Source organism: Pristis pectinata, chromosome X (genome assembly GCF_009764475.1).
Source record: "Pristis pectinata isolate sPriPec2 chromosome X, sPriPec2.1.pri, whole genome shotgun sequence".
NCBI classification, from domain to species: domain Eukaryota; kingdom Metazoa; phylum Chordata; class Chondrichthyes; order Rhinopristiformes; family Pristidae; genus Pristis; species Pristis pectinata.
Window position 1 is genome coordinate 13,658,056 of NC_067450.1, and position 18,401 is coordinate 13,676,456.

The following is an 18,401-nucleotide window of genomic DNA, read 5'->3' on the forward strand; positions in this document are numbered from 1 at the left end:
GGTCAGAGAAAGAAAGGGAGGGAGGGAGAGAGTGAGAAAGAGGAAGGGAGAAAGAGTGAGAGCGAGAGATCAGTGTGTGGAACTAGGCGCAGGCCGGAGTTGGGAAGGTTGGAAGTGGAGGACACACACACACAACTTTTCCAAACACTTTTGTTGGTGGGAAAGAGGAGAGGAAGAGGTTTTACCCCTGGGAAGAAGGAAGTCCTGTGTTATTATAAGGTTGGTGACCGGATATATGAAGAGTATTGGGGAAGGCTGCCAGTTCCACAGGGAGGTGAGCAGCGTGATTTTCATCTTTACACAAGTAAGCTCCTTCTCCCCTCCCCAACTACCTGGGTGAAGATAATTCTGTTAAAGCTTGGACCATGGCAAGGCATGAGCAGCTTTTAGCTGACTTCCCACAGCCCAATAGACTAGTTTACATCGGCACTGGCCTTCCTCTCCTTACGTTATACGAACATGGACTTTGGGTGGGCGTGTCCACAACCCACATGCCCAATCCATCGTATCTGGTGGCGGGATCCTCCCGCAGCTGCACCCATTCCTGTGGCCCTGTCACCATTCCAGTTTCTCATGGAAAACCACAGGACGAAGGCTTATATCCACCCCAACATCGAGACCCGTGTGGAGGCAAAGGCTGAGGTTGTCGGCCCTTCCGCCATTGTCCAGCCACTAAGATGTCCGGGAAGGCCGTGTTCTTCCTGAAGACCGAGTGGGCAGCGTCCCTGACCCTGAGCAAGGGGCTCACCGTGGGTGGGACCTTCCTGTCAGTGGACCCACTGGAGACCACCACACAGAGGGTCATCCTCTCCAATGTCCCGCCCTTCATTCCCGGTGAGACCCTCCTCCCCCACCTGCACCCTCTGGGGGTGGGGAGGTCAGGGTTCCGAGTTAATTTTTTGAGGAGGTAATTAAGTGTATCGATGGGAGCAGTGTAGTAGCTATGGGTTACATGGACTTCAGTAAGGCCTTTGACAAGGACCGACATGGGACACTCGTCCAAAAGGTTCGGGCCCATGGGATCCAGGGCTAGTTGGCAAATTGTATCCAAAACTGGCTCGGCAATAGGAGACAGGGTGGTGGTGGAGGGTTGTTTTATTGATTGGAGCCTGTGACCAGTGGTGTACCACAGGTGCTGTATAACTTTATGGTTCTAATCCAGACGGATGACTTGGATGTGGCTGTCAGTGCCATGATCAGTAAGTTCACAGATGACACAGATCGGTGGAGTTGTTGATGGTGTGGGGGGCAGTCTCAGGCCACAGGGTGATATCGATGTGTTGGTGAAATGGGCTGAGGGTCGGCAGATGGCTTTCCATCCCGATAAATGGGAGGTGATGCATTTAGGGAGAACTAATGAGGCTCGGACATACACCGTGAAAGGTGAGGTACGAGGGAGTGTTGAGGAACAGACGGACCTTGGTGTTCAGGTCCAAAGATCCTTGAAGGTGGCAGTGCAGGTAGATAACGTGGTGAAGAAGGCTTAATGGCATACTGGCCTTCAGTAGTTGGGGAAGAGAATCCAGAACCAGGGAGGGCATATTCCAACTTTACAAACCATTGGTTAGACCACAGTGGGAGCACTGTGTACAGTTCTGGTCACCACACTACAGGAAGGATGTGACTGCACTGGAGAGGGTGCAGAGGAGATTCCCCAGGGTGTTGCCTGGGACGGAGCGTTTCAGTTATGGGGAGAGACTGGAGAAGCTGGGTCTGTTCTCCCTGGGGCGGAGGAGGCTAAGAAGGGACATGACTGTGGGGACAAGAGGGGACAAGACTGAATTTGAAGGCAGAATACAAGAAATGGCAGGACTCCTTGCAGTGTGGAGGAACAGAGGGATCTTGGGGTCCACGTCCATAGATCCCTCAAGGTTGCCACGCAGGTTGATAGGGTTGTTAAGAAGGCGTATGGTGTGTTGGCCTTCATTAGTCGGGGTATTGAGTTCAAGAGCAGTGAGGTAATGTTGCAGTTCCATGGAGTATCATGTTCAGTTCTGGTCGCCTCATTATAGGAAGGATATGGAAGCTTTAGAGAAGGTGCAGAGGAGATTTACCAGGATATTGCCTGGATTGGAGAGCATGTCTTATGAGGATAAGTTGAGTGAGCTAGGGCTTTTCTCTTTGGAGTGGAGGAGGATGAGAGGTGACTTGATAGAGGTGTACAAGATGATAAGAGGCATAGATCGAGTGGACAGTCAGAGACTTTTTCCCAGGGTGACAATGGCTAACATGAGGGGACATAATTTTAAGGTGATTGGAGGAAGGTATAAGGGGGATGTCAGGGGTAAGTTTTTTACACAGAGAGTGGTGGGTGCGTGGAACACACTGCCGGCAGAGGTGGTGGGGGCAGATACATGAGGGACATTTAGGAGATTCTTAGATAGACACATGAATGATAGAGAAATGGAGGGCTATGTGGGAAGGAAGGGTTAGATAGATCTTAGAGCAGGATAAAATGTTGGCACAACATTGTGGGCCGAAGGGCCTGTACTGTGCTGTAGTGTTCTATGTTCTGTGTTATGTGACTGAGGTACATAAAATTACGAGGGGTATAGATTGACTGAAGGAAACTTTTCCCCATATCAGAGGTGAATGAAACGAGAGGACACAGATTTAGGGTGAGGGGGGAGAGATGTAGAGGTGATCTGAGGGGGACCTTTCTCACCCAGAGAGCAGTGAGTACCTGGAACACACTGTCCGGGAGAGAGGAGGAAGCAGAGTCACTGACAGTACTTACTGAGGGTCCAGGTGAGCACTCGAATCGCCCAGGTAGAGAAGGCTGCGGACCAAGTGCTGGGAGGTGGGGTTAGTACGGATGGGTGCCCACTGAGTGTGGATGTTGTGGGCCAAATGGCCTGTTTCTGTGCTAGATGACTCTATGGCAATGACAGTTGTATTCTATCTGTGTGGGGCCCTTCCTGTGTCTTCGGAGGAGGTAGCTGACAGGTCTGGCTCTGTACAGATGGGGTGTGGAGGTGGTTCTCTCGGCTTACACCCACAACGTGCTCCTCATGGTCACAGACCATTGACCTGCGGAGGATATGCGAGTGCCAGGGGATTTTCTCGGCTGTGTCCTCTGCCAGGGTCAACTGGGAGAAACGTTCCAGACCTTTGGTAGGTCAGTGGTGGGTGGACTCCCTGCCGGAGGAGAGGAGACCGGTTACGTGGACCATGTAACCTCTATCTGGGAGTCCACCTGGTCCCCACTGAGGAAGCCCGGCCCCCAAACTGGCAGGACCAGGAGAAGAAAGCCACTGCCCGGCTGGGGCACTGGTCAGGATTGCTCTGAGTGCTTTCCTACTGAGGCAGAGCTCTGGTCATCAACCGACTGGTGACCTCCATGCTGTGGTACCGGGTGGTCACTTGGGTCCCACCCACTTCCTTTGTCACCAAGATCAGAGGAAACTGGTCGATTTATTCTGGGGCAACGGGGAACACCAGGTCTCTGCGGGGGTCCTGAGTCTCCCGATCAGGTACTGGTGTGTGTCTGTGCCCAGGTGGTGACTCTCTGCCTCAGGACCCTGCAGAGACCCCTGTAACACTGAGCACCCTCCCAGACAGTGCGCACTGGTGATGTATATTTTTACCACCAGGGACACTGCCTTCAGGAGGACACACAGATCCCAGCGGTGAGCATCAGCCGTGCTGCTCTGTGGGAGTTGCCTGTCTCTTACCAGGACCTATTCATAGTCTGGGACAGGGTCACTTCCAGTCTGGACACTCCCCCACTGGTGGAGGGAGGGGCTCTGTCTGTAGGGGTGGCCGGACCAAGGGACGGACCGGACGGTAGGGGAATGAGCTGCTCACCACTGGGGCTCACGGCCGAAGTCTCCAGCCGTCCCGTCACAGTGTGTATTGAGGGGGACCTCAACACACACTGCTCGACCACAGTTGCTCATCGGACCCAGAGTCCGAAACCTTCCCTGGGAGCCAGTCCCACACAACACGAGCCATCTCCCAGAGATGCTCCCTGTGCTGTTCTACGCTGCGCAGAGGTGCTTCCTGTACGGACTGCAGTTTTGTGCTTGCATCCTGAGAGCACAGCTGACCCAGTGATGTTTGCTGCAACTCAGTGATCTGGGATTCCTTGAACCAACAGAGCAGACTTTTGTACAATAATTCCCACCTGGACTGAACATAAGAAATAGGAGCCTGGGTTGACCCTGAGGTCCCTGATGCCTGCTTCACCACTCAGTAAGGTCCAGGCTGACAGTTTATCTCAGCCTCACTTTCCTGCACTTGCCCCAGATCCAGTGATTCCCTCAATATCCAAAAACCCGTCCATCTCTGCTCTGAAAATACTCAGTGACAGAGCGACCGCAGTTATTCTGGGTGAAGGGTTCAGGAAATTCAACACCCTCTGGGTGGAGACATTTCCCTTCCTCTCTGCCCTGAATTGCCATCACCTTACTCTGACCCTGTCACCCCCGGTTCTAGAGACCCCACCCAGGGGAAATACCTTCCCTGCATCTACCCTGGCCCAATCTGCTCAGATGACAAATCTTGTTGTCCCTTGCCGCACTCTCTCTGTCACAAGAGTCTCCGACCTGAAACATTTCCACAGATGCTGCCTGACTTGTTGAGTGTTTCCAGTTTATTCTGCTCTTATTTTGATAACCTGTCATGGGTGTTTTGTTTGTTCTTCAGCAAGAGACAAACTTCGCATTGGTTTTACATCTGACCATTTTTATTAACCAACACCAGACTGATTTGCTTTCCCTCTCTTTTTACAGCCACTTCCAGTTCCCCCATGTGACCCCTTGCATTGCCTACTGGGAACTGTAGTTCTTTATTATAACTACATAATAACACAGTGGGTAAGGAGGCTAGACCTGCCCACAGTATTCCAGATGCAGTCTCATCAGGACTCTATATAACAGGAGAGCAGGGGATGTCGGGGAGGAGCTTTCTTCTCCCTGGGTGATAATACAAAAGGAAGAAGACCCTTGGGTCGTCACTGAATGTGAACCTGGTTAATCTGTGCTCTCATGGGCTCCCTAGACAGGGCACAACCAGCTGTTTAATCAGTTCCGTTCCCCCCAAATACTGCAGGTGCCCTCTCCAAAGGATGTCACTGATGTGCAGACTTACCGAGTGGGTGTCAGGGATGGGGATTTTTTCCTCCGTCTCGCCTTGGAAGGTCAGTTCCATGGGAGCAAACAATCCTCGCAGGTTGGTGCTACTGCGAGTCGTGTCGATCATTGTGGGAGGCTTGTCTGAAAACACAGATCGATCACAACTTAGACAAAGCAAGGCCAGAGCAGTCCGGAATTCTCAGCACCCTCTCCTCTTCGCCTCTCTCCTGACGACAGCTCTCCTAAAGGGATCGTATGTTCCTATTCTGCTGGCGCATCTAAAGTCGGAGAAAGCAAAGGGTTCCTTGCTCGAAAGCATCAAATCCGTTAGCTTCAATGTGTACTGATTGCATTTTTGTCCAACCAGGAACTAAACAGTCCAACCCACCCAGAAACTCCAAGTCAACTTTCAATTTCACCCTTTCAGGGGCACTGACAGCAGCCCCACGGCTTTCACAGGGACCCCATGAGTTCACCACTCTTCCCGTCTGTGTCCACTGAAGGCTCTGTACCGGGGAGGAAGGGAGCAGGTCAAACCTGTACCTACTCTTACCAACATAAAACTCATTGTTAACAATGGGTGTTTTGGCCTTTCCCAACCCGGGGCGCTCTCAGGACACTTTTCAAATTTCCAGACACTTTGAGGTCGAGGTTTATTCTGGACAGTGGCACAAAGTGGGCACACTGGATTGACCAGCTGCAGTGTCCACCACCCAGTCACACTGTGTGCCTGGATGAGGGTCGACTCCTGGATCCGAGGGATGCCTGTCACATGCAGCCCCTGCTCCTTCCAGAGAAAGCTGCCCAGGGTGCAAGTTGGATCCTTGCACAGCAGTTTAAAGGCACCTTGGTTACCCAAGCGCCTCCTCCACTGTCATCAAATTCTTTAAACGGAGTTTCTCTGACTTCAAGAAACTTCCAAGATTTCCAAAGAATGGAATTTCTGAGCTGTCATAAGACTGGGATTTGTAAGGCTGCAGTTCCCCAAGTTCCCAGCCAAGAAATCTTTGGACTGAAGCTGACATGCAGCAAGGGGGAGTTAGATCGAAGAGTAATGAGTGTACAGTGTAGGAGTTAGTGTGGAGTGCCCAGTTACAGGGGTTGGGCACTGACTCAGCTAATCACCGTGGAAATAGTGACAACAATACAGAATCTACCCTCAGCTGGCTGCTTGATGCTGAGCGGGACACAAGCTTCCACTGATTTCACGTCCAACCGATGTGCTGTGGGTTACTTTGTAACATCGAAAGGCCAGAAGTCTGATTCGGAGCCCCACCTGGGGAATTGGCTTGACGTGTTAGGAGGAATAGTCACCTCCCATCAGACACGCATTCCCTGTTGAACACCAACCCACTCTTCAGAGGTCAGGAGTCTTGTCACAGAGTCACAGAGGAACACAGCTCAGAAACAGGCCCTTTGGCCCATCATGGCTATACTGTCCAGCAAGTACCTATCTCCACTAATCCCCCTCACCAGCACTCGGACTGTAGCCGCCATCAGTGGAGTGGCACTTAAATCCAAACCGTTTGACTCAGAAGGAATCTTCCAGCTCTCTGTGGTTTGCAAGGGGAGACTGACCCAGGGCCCTACCCCAGATTGCACTCTGCTGAGCCCAGTGGTATAGACATGTGATCACTGCTTCCCCAGCCAGAGTTTCTGTGCTCGGGTCCCACAAAGATTGGCAGTGGGGGGCACTGTGGAAGTGTACCCAGGTGTGAGCCAGCAGCCTCCAAATTCAATGACACAACGTTGATTTTTAGTGGTGCTATGCAAATGAAAGTGCACTTCAGTGGGAGTCAAACGTGACGACAATCATTTCTGGGATGTTTCACGCTACTTCAGGAATTCGGCCGGGCACTTGACAGAGTTACTCACTCTGGGGTGCCTGATGCACATCTGCATCAGTTGTGCATGGGATGATGTCACGTCACACACAATCTGCCTGTTGCAGGTGCGATATTAGACAAATTTGTTCCTGGAGCAACCATTGTTGGGCATTCCCAGGATAGCTGGGTTTTAACACCACAGATCTGCAGATCTTCACTTACCTTTGACTCTTTGGGCTTTGCCAGCACAAGGACTAATCCCTGATCTCATCCCTGACCTTCCAATCCCCTGAGGTCCAAGCCCTTGATCTCTGATGTTCTCTCAGGCCTTCTCGGTCTTCTGATCCTCCCGTTCCCCAAAGTCTTGACCACCTCCACCTTCCTGTTCTGAGATGAGGTAGACCTTGTGGGCATGGAAACAGCTGGTCCACCCTACTGACCATCCCACTGACCCAGCCCTGACCCAGCAAGACCCACAGACGGAAGCTGCAATCTCCCCCCCACCAAGACGGGCAGATGTTAGCGCCCCACTGCAATAAACAGTCTCAGTGGTGGTAGGGAGTGAGGAAGCAAATTGCACAAACACTGCATCAATTTGGGGGCATAGAACAGGCAGAGAAAACGTACTGTCAGTAGAACTGCAGGTTAGACTGTCAGTTAGACTGGACCAGCACTGGAGATGGCAGCACCACGTGCGCCCATCAGTGTTGGGACCTGCGCCAGAACAGGGAGTGTGGAGGCACCAGCTATTCCCATGTCCATAACGTCTGCCTCATCCCAGTTCATCCGCTGTTAAAGCCCTCATCCACGCCTTTTTTTAACTCTGGACTTGAGTATACCAACACGTTGCTGGCTAGCCTTTCCTGTTTGACTTTATGGAAACTTGAAGTTAAACAAGTTCTGCCTGTTTCCTAATGTTAACCACTAACCCTGCTTGCTGAACTGCACTGGGTCAATGCACAGAATAGTGACCATTCTCCCCCGTCACCGACTCCCCCCCACCCACTGAACCCCCTCCCACAGCCCACGGACACTCTCCCCCGTCACCGACTCTCCCCACCCACTGAATCCCCTCCCACAGCCCCACAGACACTCTCCCCCGTCACCGACTCCCCCCACCCACTGAATCCCCTCCCACAGCCCACGGACACTCTCCCCCGTCACCGACTCCCCCCCACCCACTGAACCCCCTCCCACAGCCCCACAGACACTCTCCCCCGTCACCGACTCCCCCCCCCACCCACTGAACCCCCTCCCACAGCCCACGGACACTTTCCCCCGTCACCGACTCTCCCCCACCCACTGAACCCCCTCCCACAGCCCACGGACACTCTCCCCCGTCACCGACTCTCCCCACCCACTGAACCCCCTCCCACAGCCCACGGACACTCTCCCCCGTCACCGACTCTCCCCACCCACTGAATCCCCTCCCACAGCCCACAGACACTCTCCCCCATTACCGACTCTGCCCACCCACTGAACCCCCTCCCACAGCCCCACAGACACTCTCCCCCATTATCGACTCTCCCCATCCACTGAACCCCCTCCCACAGCCCACGGATACTCTCCCCTATTGTAGAGTATCACCTTCTCCCTGTGACCCGTGGGTTTCTCCCGGGTGCTCTGGTTTCCTCCCACTAAGACATGCGGCTCAGTGGGTTAATTGGTGCTGTACGTAGCCCCTAGTGTGTGGCCGAGTGGTAGAACCTGGGGGGATTTATCACCTTTTGCACTATTTTAAATTGAATTTCTTTCAATTGAGCTCCTGTTCTGTGGCATTTCTCACCTTACTGCTGTCCCAGTATGGGTCTATCATGGTCTATCTCTCCATTATGGAATGGTTCTTGTCTTAGGGAGATAAATCACATTATTGGACAAGTTAATTTATTCTTGCAATGACACAAGGGTTTTAGAGTTGATCCAGCAGTAATGATCAGAATGAAGTAGCTGGTTAGGATCTCACCTTTAACGACAGTTGTTCAAAGGTTGGGAACACTTCCCTAATTAATAGGAGGTAAAGTTCAAATTTGTGAGCTAACGATTTAAAGTATAGTCCTTCCTGTTTCCAGCTGTTATTTCTCAGCTTCAGCACTTTGATCATAAGCTGTGAGTTTGCCCACAATCAAACATTATACTTGTTTGGACTGTATTCTCCCTGACTTGGGAGGTGCCTGCGAACTTTTAACCACTGCTCTGGGTTATCTATTTGAGGTACGGTTTTAAATGCCTTCTCTTCACATGTACAATCTCCTCAGATGAATGGGCACTTGATCTTGATTCGATATATCCAGCCTCCCACAAAGCACGTGGGGGACGGGTTTTTGAAACGATTTCCCCACCTTGCACAGTTCTGAAAATTTCCATGGAGGTGGGGCCAAGATAGTTAACCTTTGATATCACACTCAGCTCAGTCATGCTTAAATCTTCTCCATTGCCAGAACTGCTTTTAAATCACAGCAGAAATTAGTATGTGGGCCAGCAAGTGTTCTTGTCTCTGACTTGTTGCCAGAACAAGTCAGAGACAAGCACAGAGACAACAGATCAAGGAATAGCCCAAAACGACAGCAATAAGTGTGGGATCCGGGTGCTCCGGTTTCCTCCCACATTGCAAAGATGTAAGGGTAGGTTAATTGGGGTTAAAATGGGCGGCGTGGACTCGTTGGGCCGGAAGGGCCTGTTACCATGCTGTAAGTAAAATTTAACTTAAAAAACTATTGGGAGCATGACAGAGATGTAATGTAAGAGAAGGATCATAGTAACAGCTTCAGGCAGAGACAAGACCACTCCTCTGCTGCATTCCCTTGCCACACTTCCAGTGACCCTTGGTGTCATTTGCTGCCAAGAACTCTTTAATTTCTTCCTCAATCCCATTAAGGTTTCTTCTTCCACCTCTCCTGTCAATGATTTCACATACTGACCATGCATTTACCTTAAGTGCTTCCTGTTTTCTTCTGTGCTCTCTTTAATTTGTGGTGTCTCAAACTGTGAAAGTCACTATGTAAATGTAACTCTTTCTTTCTTTAGTCTATGAGTGAAACCAATCTTTCAATCTTCGATAAAGCATTGATAATGTGGACCTGTTCCATCCCGGCCCCTCTATGACAGGATAGAGCCAGGAGAGTGAATCGTTCCTGATTCTGGGATCATCAGTGTTAGTCCTCATCAGCTGAGGTAGTGAGAGTAAAACTGCACAGTCTCACCAGGGCCAAACAAAGTATTAAAGTAACCTCTCTGGATTCACAGAAAATAAAAACAGAAAGTGCTGGAAATACTCAGCAGTTTAGGCAGGATCTGTGGGGAGAGCTCAACCAATAAATGCTGGTGTGTTGAATATTTCTTTTCTTACTTCAGGTTTCCAGCACCTGCAGAATTTTGCTTCTGTATTGCTTCTGGGTTTAAATGTTTGGCTTTTGCTGTATACTTTAACACCTGCTCTAAAAAAAACCTGGGTGACTTTTCTATTCAAAACCCAAGCTCTCTCTCTCTCTCTCTCTCTCTCTCTTTCTCTTGCTCTTGCTCTCTCTCTCTCTTGCTCACTCTCTCGCTCTCCTACATTGTAAAGCTGTGGAGTTGGGAGTAAAGCACTTTGGGATGTGCTGAGGCTGTGAAACATGCTGCAGAAATGCAAGACTCTATTACAAGATTTTCTGATATCTCCAGAACACCTCCGATTGGCACGCAATCCACATCAACCTTCCCTCTGTCAAATCTCATAAGTTTAGATTTCCCTGTATTGAACTTGATCTACTATTGGTCCACCTACTAATCAAACCTGAATCCTTTTGAGTTTGTGCACACTGATATCATCGATAATTTGGGATCATCTGCAAATGTGAATACTTCAACTTAGTTTGTTCTTCGAAATAATGTATAAAAATAATTAATTCATGGATCAATCTTGTGACACTTCACTGATAACTGCCTGCCAACTAGCTCCCTGCCCATTCACTGCATTTGCTTTGTAACAAAGGAACCAATCTACCAGTTAATTTTATTGCAATTCCATCAATCTCATGGCCTTACAGCTTACCCTGCGTTTATCACGTGGGGGATCCTTTTGAAACTCCAGTGAGTTGACACCCAGTGTTTCTCTGTCACCTTATTTCTCTGACAGGTGACAGTGGAGAGACAGTGAGCAGAGAGAGATTGAGGCACCCCATCAAAAAGTGTGAGAATGTGGCCAAGGCAGAAAACAGGGCAAAGAAAACAGAAAACCTTCCATTCTGTGAATTCATTCCCCTGAAGGGGAGTTTGTAGACTAACATGGCCCAGCAGCAAAACAATGTTAGGCTGGGAAAGGGTAATGAGGCAAAGAGGAAGCAAGATTAGCCCTGAGCAGTTTTAGTGGGAAGCAAGTATGCCATAGAAGCTAGGGTCTGATGCGAAGGTCCAAGTTGTACTCCCTACAAGTCTGGCAGCTGTGCTTTCCTTTCACTGTGCCATCAGCTGATATTTGCTCAATGGGGCACACTCCATATTATTCTGTAACCCCAAGGCTCAGCCTGTCCCTCACTACTCACCACAGCTACGACAAAATTCACGCTAAAGAGTGAAAGCTGCACGACACAGGCACATCCTTTACATGAGCAGCACAGTGGCGCAGCGGGTAGAGCCGCTGCCTCACAGCTCCAGAGACCCAGGTTCGATCCCGACCTCCGGCGCTGTCTGTGTGGAGTTTGCACGTTCTCCCTGTGACCCCGTGGGTTTCCCCCCGGGTGCTCTGGTTCCCTCCCACATCCCAACGATGTGCAGGTTGCTGGGTTAATCGGCCGCTGTAAATTGCCCCCAGTGTGTGGGTGAGGGGTAGAATCTGGGGGGAGTTGATGGGAACGTGTGGGGAGAATGAAATGGGATTAGTGTAAGTGGGTGGTTGATGGTCGGCACGGACTCAGTGGACCGAAGGGCCTGATTCTGTGCTGTAAGACTCCATGACTCTATCGATCTGATGAAGTAATGGAGCAGATCAAAGCTCTCTAGTCCTGGCACATTAGTTGTGGATGATGGTGGTCAAGTATGCGAGCTAATTTGCCCATGAAAATAGAAACAGACAGTGCTGGAAACACTCAGCAGGTGAGGCAGCGTCTGTGGAGAGAGAAACCGTTAATGTTTCAAGTCAAAGATTCTTTATCAGTATTCTGTTTTCGATCTGAAATGTTAACCCTGAGAGAGAGATTAAAGTGAACATGCAAGAGTGAAACACAGGAAGAGAGGTAAAGAGGACAAAATGGTGGCTCAAGCTGCCTTTACATGTCCACGACTTTCCCTCAGTTTGCGACCATCCCAGCACTTGTATGAATCTAATTGATTAATAACAGACATGGAAATCCAAGCCTGCTGAAATGCCCTAAGGTCAGCTTCTGAGCAGGGTTGGTCTGGTTTCCTCCCCAGCCAGCCCAGGTTTTTGTCACTTTATCGAATGGTAGGTGGGAGAGCCAGAAATGCTCAGCCTTTGGTATTGTGGAGACACAGGAGACTGCAGATGCTGCAATCTGGAGCAAAAACTGCTGGAGGAACTCAGCGGGTCAGGCAGCATCTGTGGAGGGAAGTAGACAGGAGACAGTCGACGTTTCCAGACTCGTAGAGGGGACCTCTTTATACCGGCTGTCTCCCCTTGTTCTTTCAGTCCAAATGAAAGGTCTCAACCTGAAACGTTGACTGTCCATTCCCCTCCACAGATGTTGCCTGACCCGTTGAGTTCCTCCAGCACCTTGTTTGTTGAACCTTTGGTATTGTGTTCAGCCTGATCAAGGTTCATTCAGCTCTGGTGGGAGGGAGAGCCTGGAGCTGAAGCCTGCCATTTTGCTGAGTCTTGAGATGTGGGCTGTACTGGCAAGTCTATCACTGAAGAACTGGTGAGCCTTGTTAAATGCTGCAGTCTGTGTGGTGACAGTACTCCTACAATGCAGTGTGTCAGGGCTTTGAGCCAGCGGCGACGAGGTGGTATCATGTGATGTGAGACAGAGAGGAGCAGGTGTTTGCACTTCCATGTACCTTCCGGCGTGGGGGGGGGGGGCGGGTCTTTGGGAGGTGCTGTCAAAAAAGCCTTGACAGGTTGCTACAGTGCATTTTGCAGCTGCTGTGTGCCAGTGGTGGAAGGAGGGAATGGTGGATTAGGTGCCGGTCAGGTGGGCTGCTTAGTCCTGGGTGGTGTCGATCTTCCTTAGTGTCATTGGAGCTGCTCTCACCCAGGCAAGTGGATCCAGAGAGAACCAGGTGCAGAGAGCAACCAAAAGAAAATTCCCACAGAATCTGGGCCACACGGTGGCGCAGCGGGTAGAGCCGCTGCCTCACAGCTCCAGGGACCCGGGTTCGGTCCCGACCTCCGACGCTGTCTGTGTGGAGTTTGCACGTTCTCCCTGTGACCGTGTGGGTTTCCCCCCGGGTGCTCCGGTTTCCTCCCACATGAGGAGAGACTGGCTTTTCCTTCGAGGGGAGGAGGCTGAGGGGGGAACACAAGACTTGGGGTCCAAGTCCACAGCTCCCTGAAAGTGGCCGCACAGGTTGATAGGGTGGTAAAGAAGGCGTATGGCATGCTTGCCTTCGTTGGTCGGGGCATTGAGTGCAAGAGTCAGGAAGCAATGTTGCAGCTGTATAAAACTTTGGTTAGGCCACACTTGGATTATTGTAGGCAGTTCTGGTCTCCCCATTGCAGGATGTGTGTGGAGGCTTTGGAAAGGGTGTAGAAGAGGGAGAGAGAGAGAGAGAGAGAGAGAGAGAGAGAGAGAGGGGGGGGGGGGGGAGTGAGAGAAAGAGAGAGAGAGAGAAGGAGACAGGCAGATAGACAGACAGATAGACAGAGAGAGAGAGAGAGACGGAGAGAGAAAGAGAGAGAGACAGAGAGAGACAGAGAGACAGAAAGAGACAGAGAGAGAAAAAGAGAGGTGGGGGGGAGGGAGAGGGAGAGAGAAAGCCAGGTTTTTGAGCATTTCTGAGAACCAGGTTGCCAGATATGCCCCTTCCCTCCCACCTGGCATGTAACTAATGTTCTTACCTGTTGACTCTTTCTTTTCTTGCTCTGGTGTCATGGTGAAATAAGTGCGTTGAAACTCAGTGCTCCGTAACAGCTTATTCCCTGCAGTGGATGTAAGAAACACTCAGTAAGTTCTAAGAAATGGGGGAGGCAGTGCCTTTTAGATAATCAAAGTAGTTTGGAACAAATAGCAACCGAGGTGCAGTGGAAGCTGCCAGAAATCTCCGTCATACAATGGTCTGAGTTTGAATAGGGGTGTGGACAGGGGAGGGACTGAGTGACTGCACTACCTAAAGATTCCATCAGAACCTTCATCTGGGCTCCTATGGTTGACCTTGACACTTTGACAACTTGTGGGAACACAGCTACATGAATAAATCATTGGAAAGTACAGGAACCATGCGAGGTATGGTGGCACAGTGCCAGAGCTCACTGGAACTCGAGTGCAGCATGGCAACATGTGGTCTCATCCCTGATTTCGCCACATGGGATCTTCTCCATCCTCCAAGGCCGTCTCACGTGGTTTTCCAGGTTTGGAACGAAACAATCAGTGCCAGTTACTTCAGCACCAACTGCTCCTCCTTTCACTTCAAATCAGCTCCACAGTTAGAGCACTGGGACCTCTACTTTTTGTGATATTTATAGATGACTTAAATGAGGGGGTGGAAGGCTGGGTTAGTAAGTTTGCGGACGACACTAAGATCGGCAGGTTTGTGGATAGTGTGGAGGGCTGTCGGAGCTTACAGAGGGATATTGATAGGATGCAGAGCTGGGCTGACAAGTGGCAGATGGAGTTCAATCCGGAGAAGTGTGAGGTGGTACACTTTGGTAGGACAAACTCCAGGGCAGAGTACTGGGTAAATGGCAAGGTACTTGGCAGTGTAGAGGAGCAGAGGGATCTGGGGGTTCATATTCACAGTTCATTGAAAGTTGCCTCACAGGTGGATAGAGCAGTTAAGAAGGCCAATGGGATGTTGGCTTTCATAAATCGCGGGATTGAGTTTAAGAGCTGCGAGGTGATGATGCAGCTTTACAAAACTCTAGTTAGACCACACTTAGAGTACTGTGTTCAGTTCTGGTCGCCTCATTATAGGAAGGATGTGGAGGTGTTGGAGAGGGTGCAGAGGAGATTTACCAGGATGCTGCCTGGATTGGAGGGTATTGAATATGAGGAGATGCTTAAGGTGCTAGGGCTTTATTCACTGGAAAGGAGGAGGATGAGAGGAGACATGATAGAGGTATATAAAATACTGAGAGGAATAGATAGAGTAGACAGCCAGCGCCTCCTTCCCAGGGCACCAATGCTCAGGACGAGAGGGCATGGCTTTAAGGTTATGGGTGGGAGGTTCAGGGGAGATGTCAGGGGGAGGTTTTTCACCCAGAGAGTGGTTGGTGCATGGAATGCGCTGCCTGGGGTGGTGGTGGAGGCAGATACATTGGACAGGTTCAAGAGTTTGTTGGATAGGCACATGGAGGAATGTGAGATAGAGGGATATGCGGGAGGAAGGGGTTAGGTAGTGTGAGGGTGGTTTGATGGACGGCACAACATGGTGGGCCGAAGGGCCTGTTTTGTGCTGTATGGTTCTATGGTTCTATGGTCACAACTCAAACCAACAAGTGCAAAGGGGCAGTTTTGTTGATACAGCCTGAATACTCTCTCCTCCACCTTCCTCCATCCACAGAGCCGGCTCTTTGTTTTCAGGACATGGTATCACTGGCAAGGCTGACCTTTCTTTCCCAACTGAATGACTTTGCCATTTCAGAAGACATTTAAGAGCCAACCCATTGGTATAGTTTCCAGTAGAATGGTGAATTAGAGGACCCGCTCTTTCATTAAGAAGTCAAATTTTGTTTCTATTCTGGGATTTTCCCCTGTACTTTATGGATTGATTATTGAGTGCCATTTAGATTTAAGATCTCTCTCCATTAGACATTGAAAGCAAAATGGTGCAGCCACTGAAAATCTGAAATAAAAGCAGAAAATGCAGGAAACCCTCAGCAGGTCACGCAGCATCTGTGGGAAGAGAAAAAGGCTTAACATCTCTGGTCATTGACCTTCTACCAGAACTGGCAAAAGTTGGAGATGAGGTGGGTTTTAAAACATCTCCACAGATGCTGCCTGACCTGCTGAGGATTTCTCACACATTCTGATTCTATATTATATTATTGATATTTTAATGCGGACAAGTTGGGCTGAAGGGCCTGTTTCCGTGACGTATAACTCTAAACTTAAATAAATTTAATAACTAATTATATCAAATTTAAATACAATACATAATAAATTGCTTTGCAAGCTGCATCAGTTGTAGGTAGGTTTAGCACTGGGAAGGGACTGCTGTTTAATTGCACTTGGGGTTTGGTATTCTCCCCAGCCGGCTTGCTGATGTCCTTCCAGGGAAGAAACCTGTTGCCCTTATCTGCTTCACGGGATACTTCCTGAGGTGTGAGTGTACGCACGCGTTTTCTGTCTCACGATGGATGGCCCCCTACATTCTCCAGAAGGCCCAGCACACCAGCCAATCTTCAAGGCAAGAGACTGGATTGGTTGGTTCAGGCAAGCCCTGGACATCCCCGTGTTGGTGAGACAGCTGTCCAACACGTCAGTCAAAATGCCTGACAGAGACCCAAGCAATGTCTTTCAATTCAGCTCCATGTCAACCCCAGATGGAGAGGATTCACTGACAGCGGAAGGCCAGCAGCATTCCCCCCTAGCTCAGCGGAGACTGAGGCAAGGAGGCAGAGACCGCTCACTATACCACAGCTGTCAGAAGCAGGAATTAAAGGCCAGAAATGTTTATTCTGCCAGCTGTAGGTGGGGTGGGGGACAGACTAGAGTGGGGGGGGGGGGGGGTGCCTTGTTTGGCGGGACAGTGGTGAAGGGGGAAAGTGTCCACCTTCTGGGACTGACTGTGTCACCACTGTTAAAATCAAACAACCGCCTAAGTCTCAAGGTCGGTGTGCGATCTGCAAGTTTCCTGCCTCACCTTACCTTGGGGAACAACCCAACAGAGCCCGTGGGAGCGTAAGACAGAGCACCGGTGCCGGGCTGGGGGCAGGCCACATTTTGAAGAGCTTTGTGTGTTTTCATGGTTGGTTTAACATTGAGGGTGAGTACAGGACAAGTTCCTTTGAAGGTTTGTACCTTTTGAATAGTACAGTTTGTAAATATGCTGTTAATTCGTTAATGTTTAATGAGTCTGTTTTGGTAAAGTAAGAGCCATGGTCTGGGAGTGCATATTCCTCCACCTCAAAGGTTAGGAGACGTCCTATGAAGTGATTTCTTTGTTGGGGGATCGGGGCAGTGCTGGGTGGGCCAGCGCTTATTGTCCACCCGCAGTCACTCTTCAGTTAAGTGGCTTGCTGAGCCAGCAACGTCAGTGGGTCGAGTCACATATTGGTCAGAACATAAGAAATAGGAACAGGAGGAGGCCATTCAGCCCCTCAAACCTGCCCTGCTGTTCAACAAGTTCAAAGGCAATCTTCTACTTCAATGCCATCTTCCTCCACTATCCTCATCTCCTGATTCCTCTGAAATCCAAGAATCTACATCCTGAATGAACTCAGTGAGTGAGACTCACTGTGCTTGGCACTTATTGCCCATCCTTAATTAGCCCTGAGGAGGAACTTCATTCAGAGTCAACCACACTTAAATGTAGGAAGACGTTTTTGTTCTTGTACTCAAATCCTCTTGTAATAAAGACCAACATGCCAGTTGCCTAACTGCCTGCTGAACCTGGATCTAGACGGACACTCTTTGAACATTAACACTTCCCAACCGGTGTTTCAAGGAGTATTTGTGTGTTTTTAGCAAACTGAATAGCCTCCCACTTTTCCACATTGTGACGTGTTGTTGCCCACTCACTCCTTTTGTCCACTTCTTCCTGAAGCCTCCTTCCTTACTCGAATACACACCTAGTTTTGTATCATCGGCAGACTCGGGTATTTTACACTTGCTCCCCTCAGCCACATGGCTGATATGATTGTGAACAGTTGGGGTCCCAGTACTGATTCCTGTGGGACCCCACTAGTCATAGCCTGCCAACCTGAGCAAGGTCAGGCTGCATCAGTGGAAGGAGCAACTGATGTCATTTTACTGCACCGTCCCACTCCCTTTGTCTGTGGACTCTGCACTGCTACCACAAGGCCCAATGTAAGCACCTCATCTTCCATCTGGGCATGTTGCAGCCTTTTGCTCTCAATACTGAGTTCTCCAACCTCAGGTGACTTGCTTTCTGTGTATCAGAACCGGCCTATTCTGCTGTAAGTCATCCACCTGTGACATTGGTTCAGTTTTTCTCTCTCCACTGGTACAGACACACATAACACAGACAAAGAAGTGAAAGCAGGCTCAAAGTGCTCCATTCTCCCACTTGTCCTGGTCTCACCCCATCACATATATTCCATTTGGCCTATCACACCCCTGCCCCACCTTCCTTGCAACTTAAAATGACCTTTTTTGTAATGTCTTCCCCAGTTCTGAGGAAGGGCCTTGGACTTGAAACGTGAACCATTCCTCTCCCCACAGACGCT

At 50.0% G+C, this 18,401-nt stretch overlaps 1 protein-coding gene across 1 annotated transcript in view; it reads right to left on the reverse strand.

Annotated features, from left to right (window-relative positions):
* The window catches only part of LOC127567050 (natural resistance-associated macrophage protein 2-like), an 80,259-nt gene extending 63,360 nt beyond the window's left edge, over positions 1 to 16,899 (reverse strand). The window contains exons 1-3 of the mRNA XM_052009715.1: positions 16,861 to 16,899; positions 13,893 to 13,973; positions 5,092 to 5,216 (exon numbers count right to left, since the gene is read on the reverse strand). Coding sequence (XP_051865675.1) covers positions 5,092 to 5,216; positions 13,893 to 13,926 — 159 coding nt within the window. The 5' untranslated portion in view covers positions 13,927 to 13,973; positions 16,861 to 16,899. The remainder of the gene's footprint in view (positions 1 to 5,091; positions 5,217 to 13,892; positions 13,974 to 16,860) is intronic.
* Between the last annotated feature and the right edge of the window lie 1,502 nt (positions 16,900 to 18,401).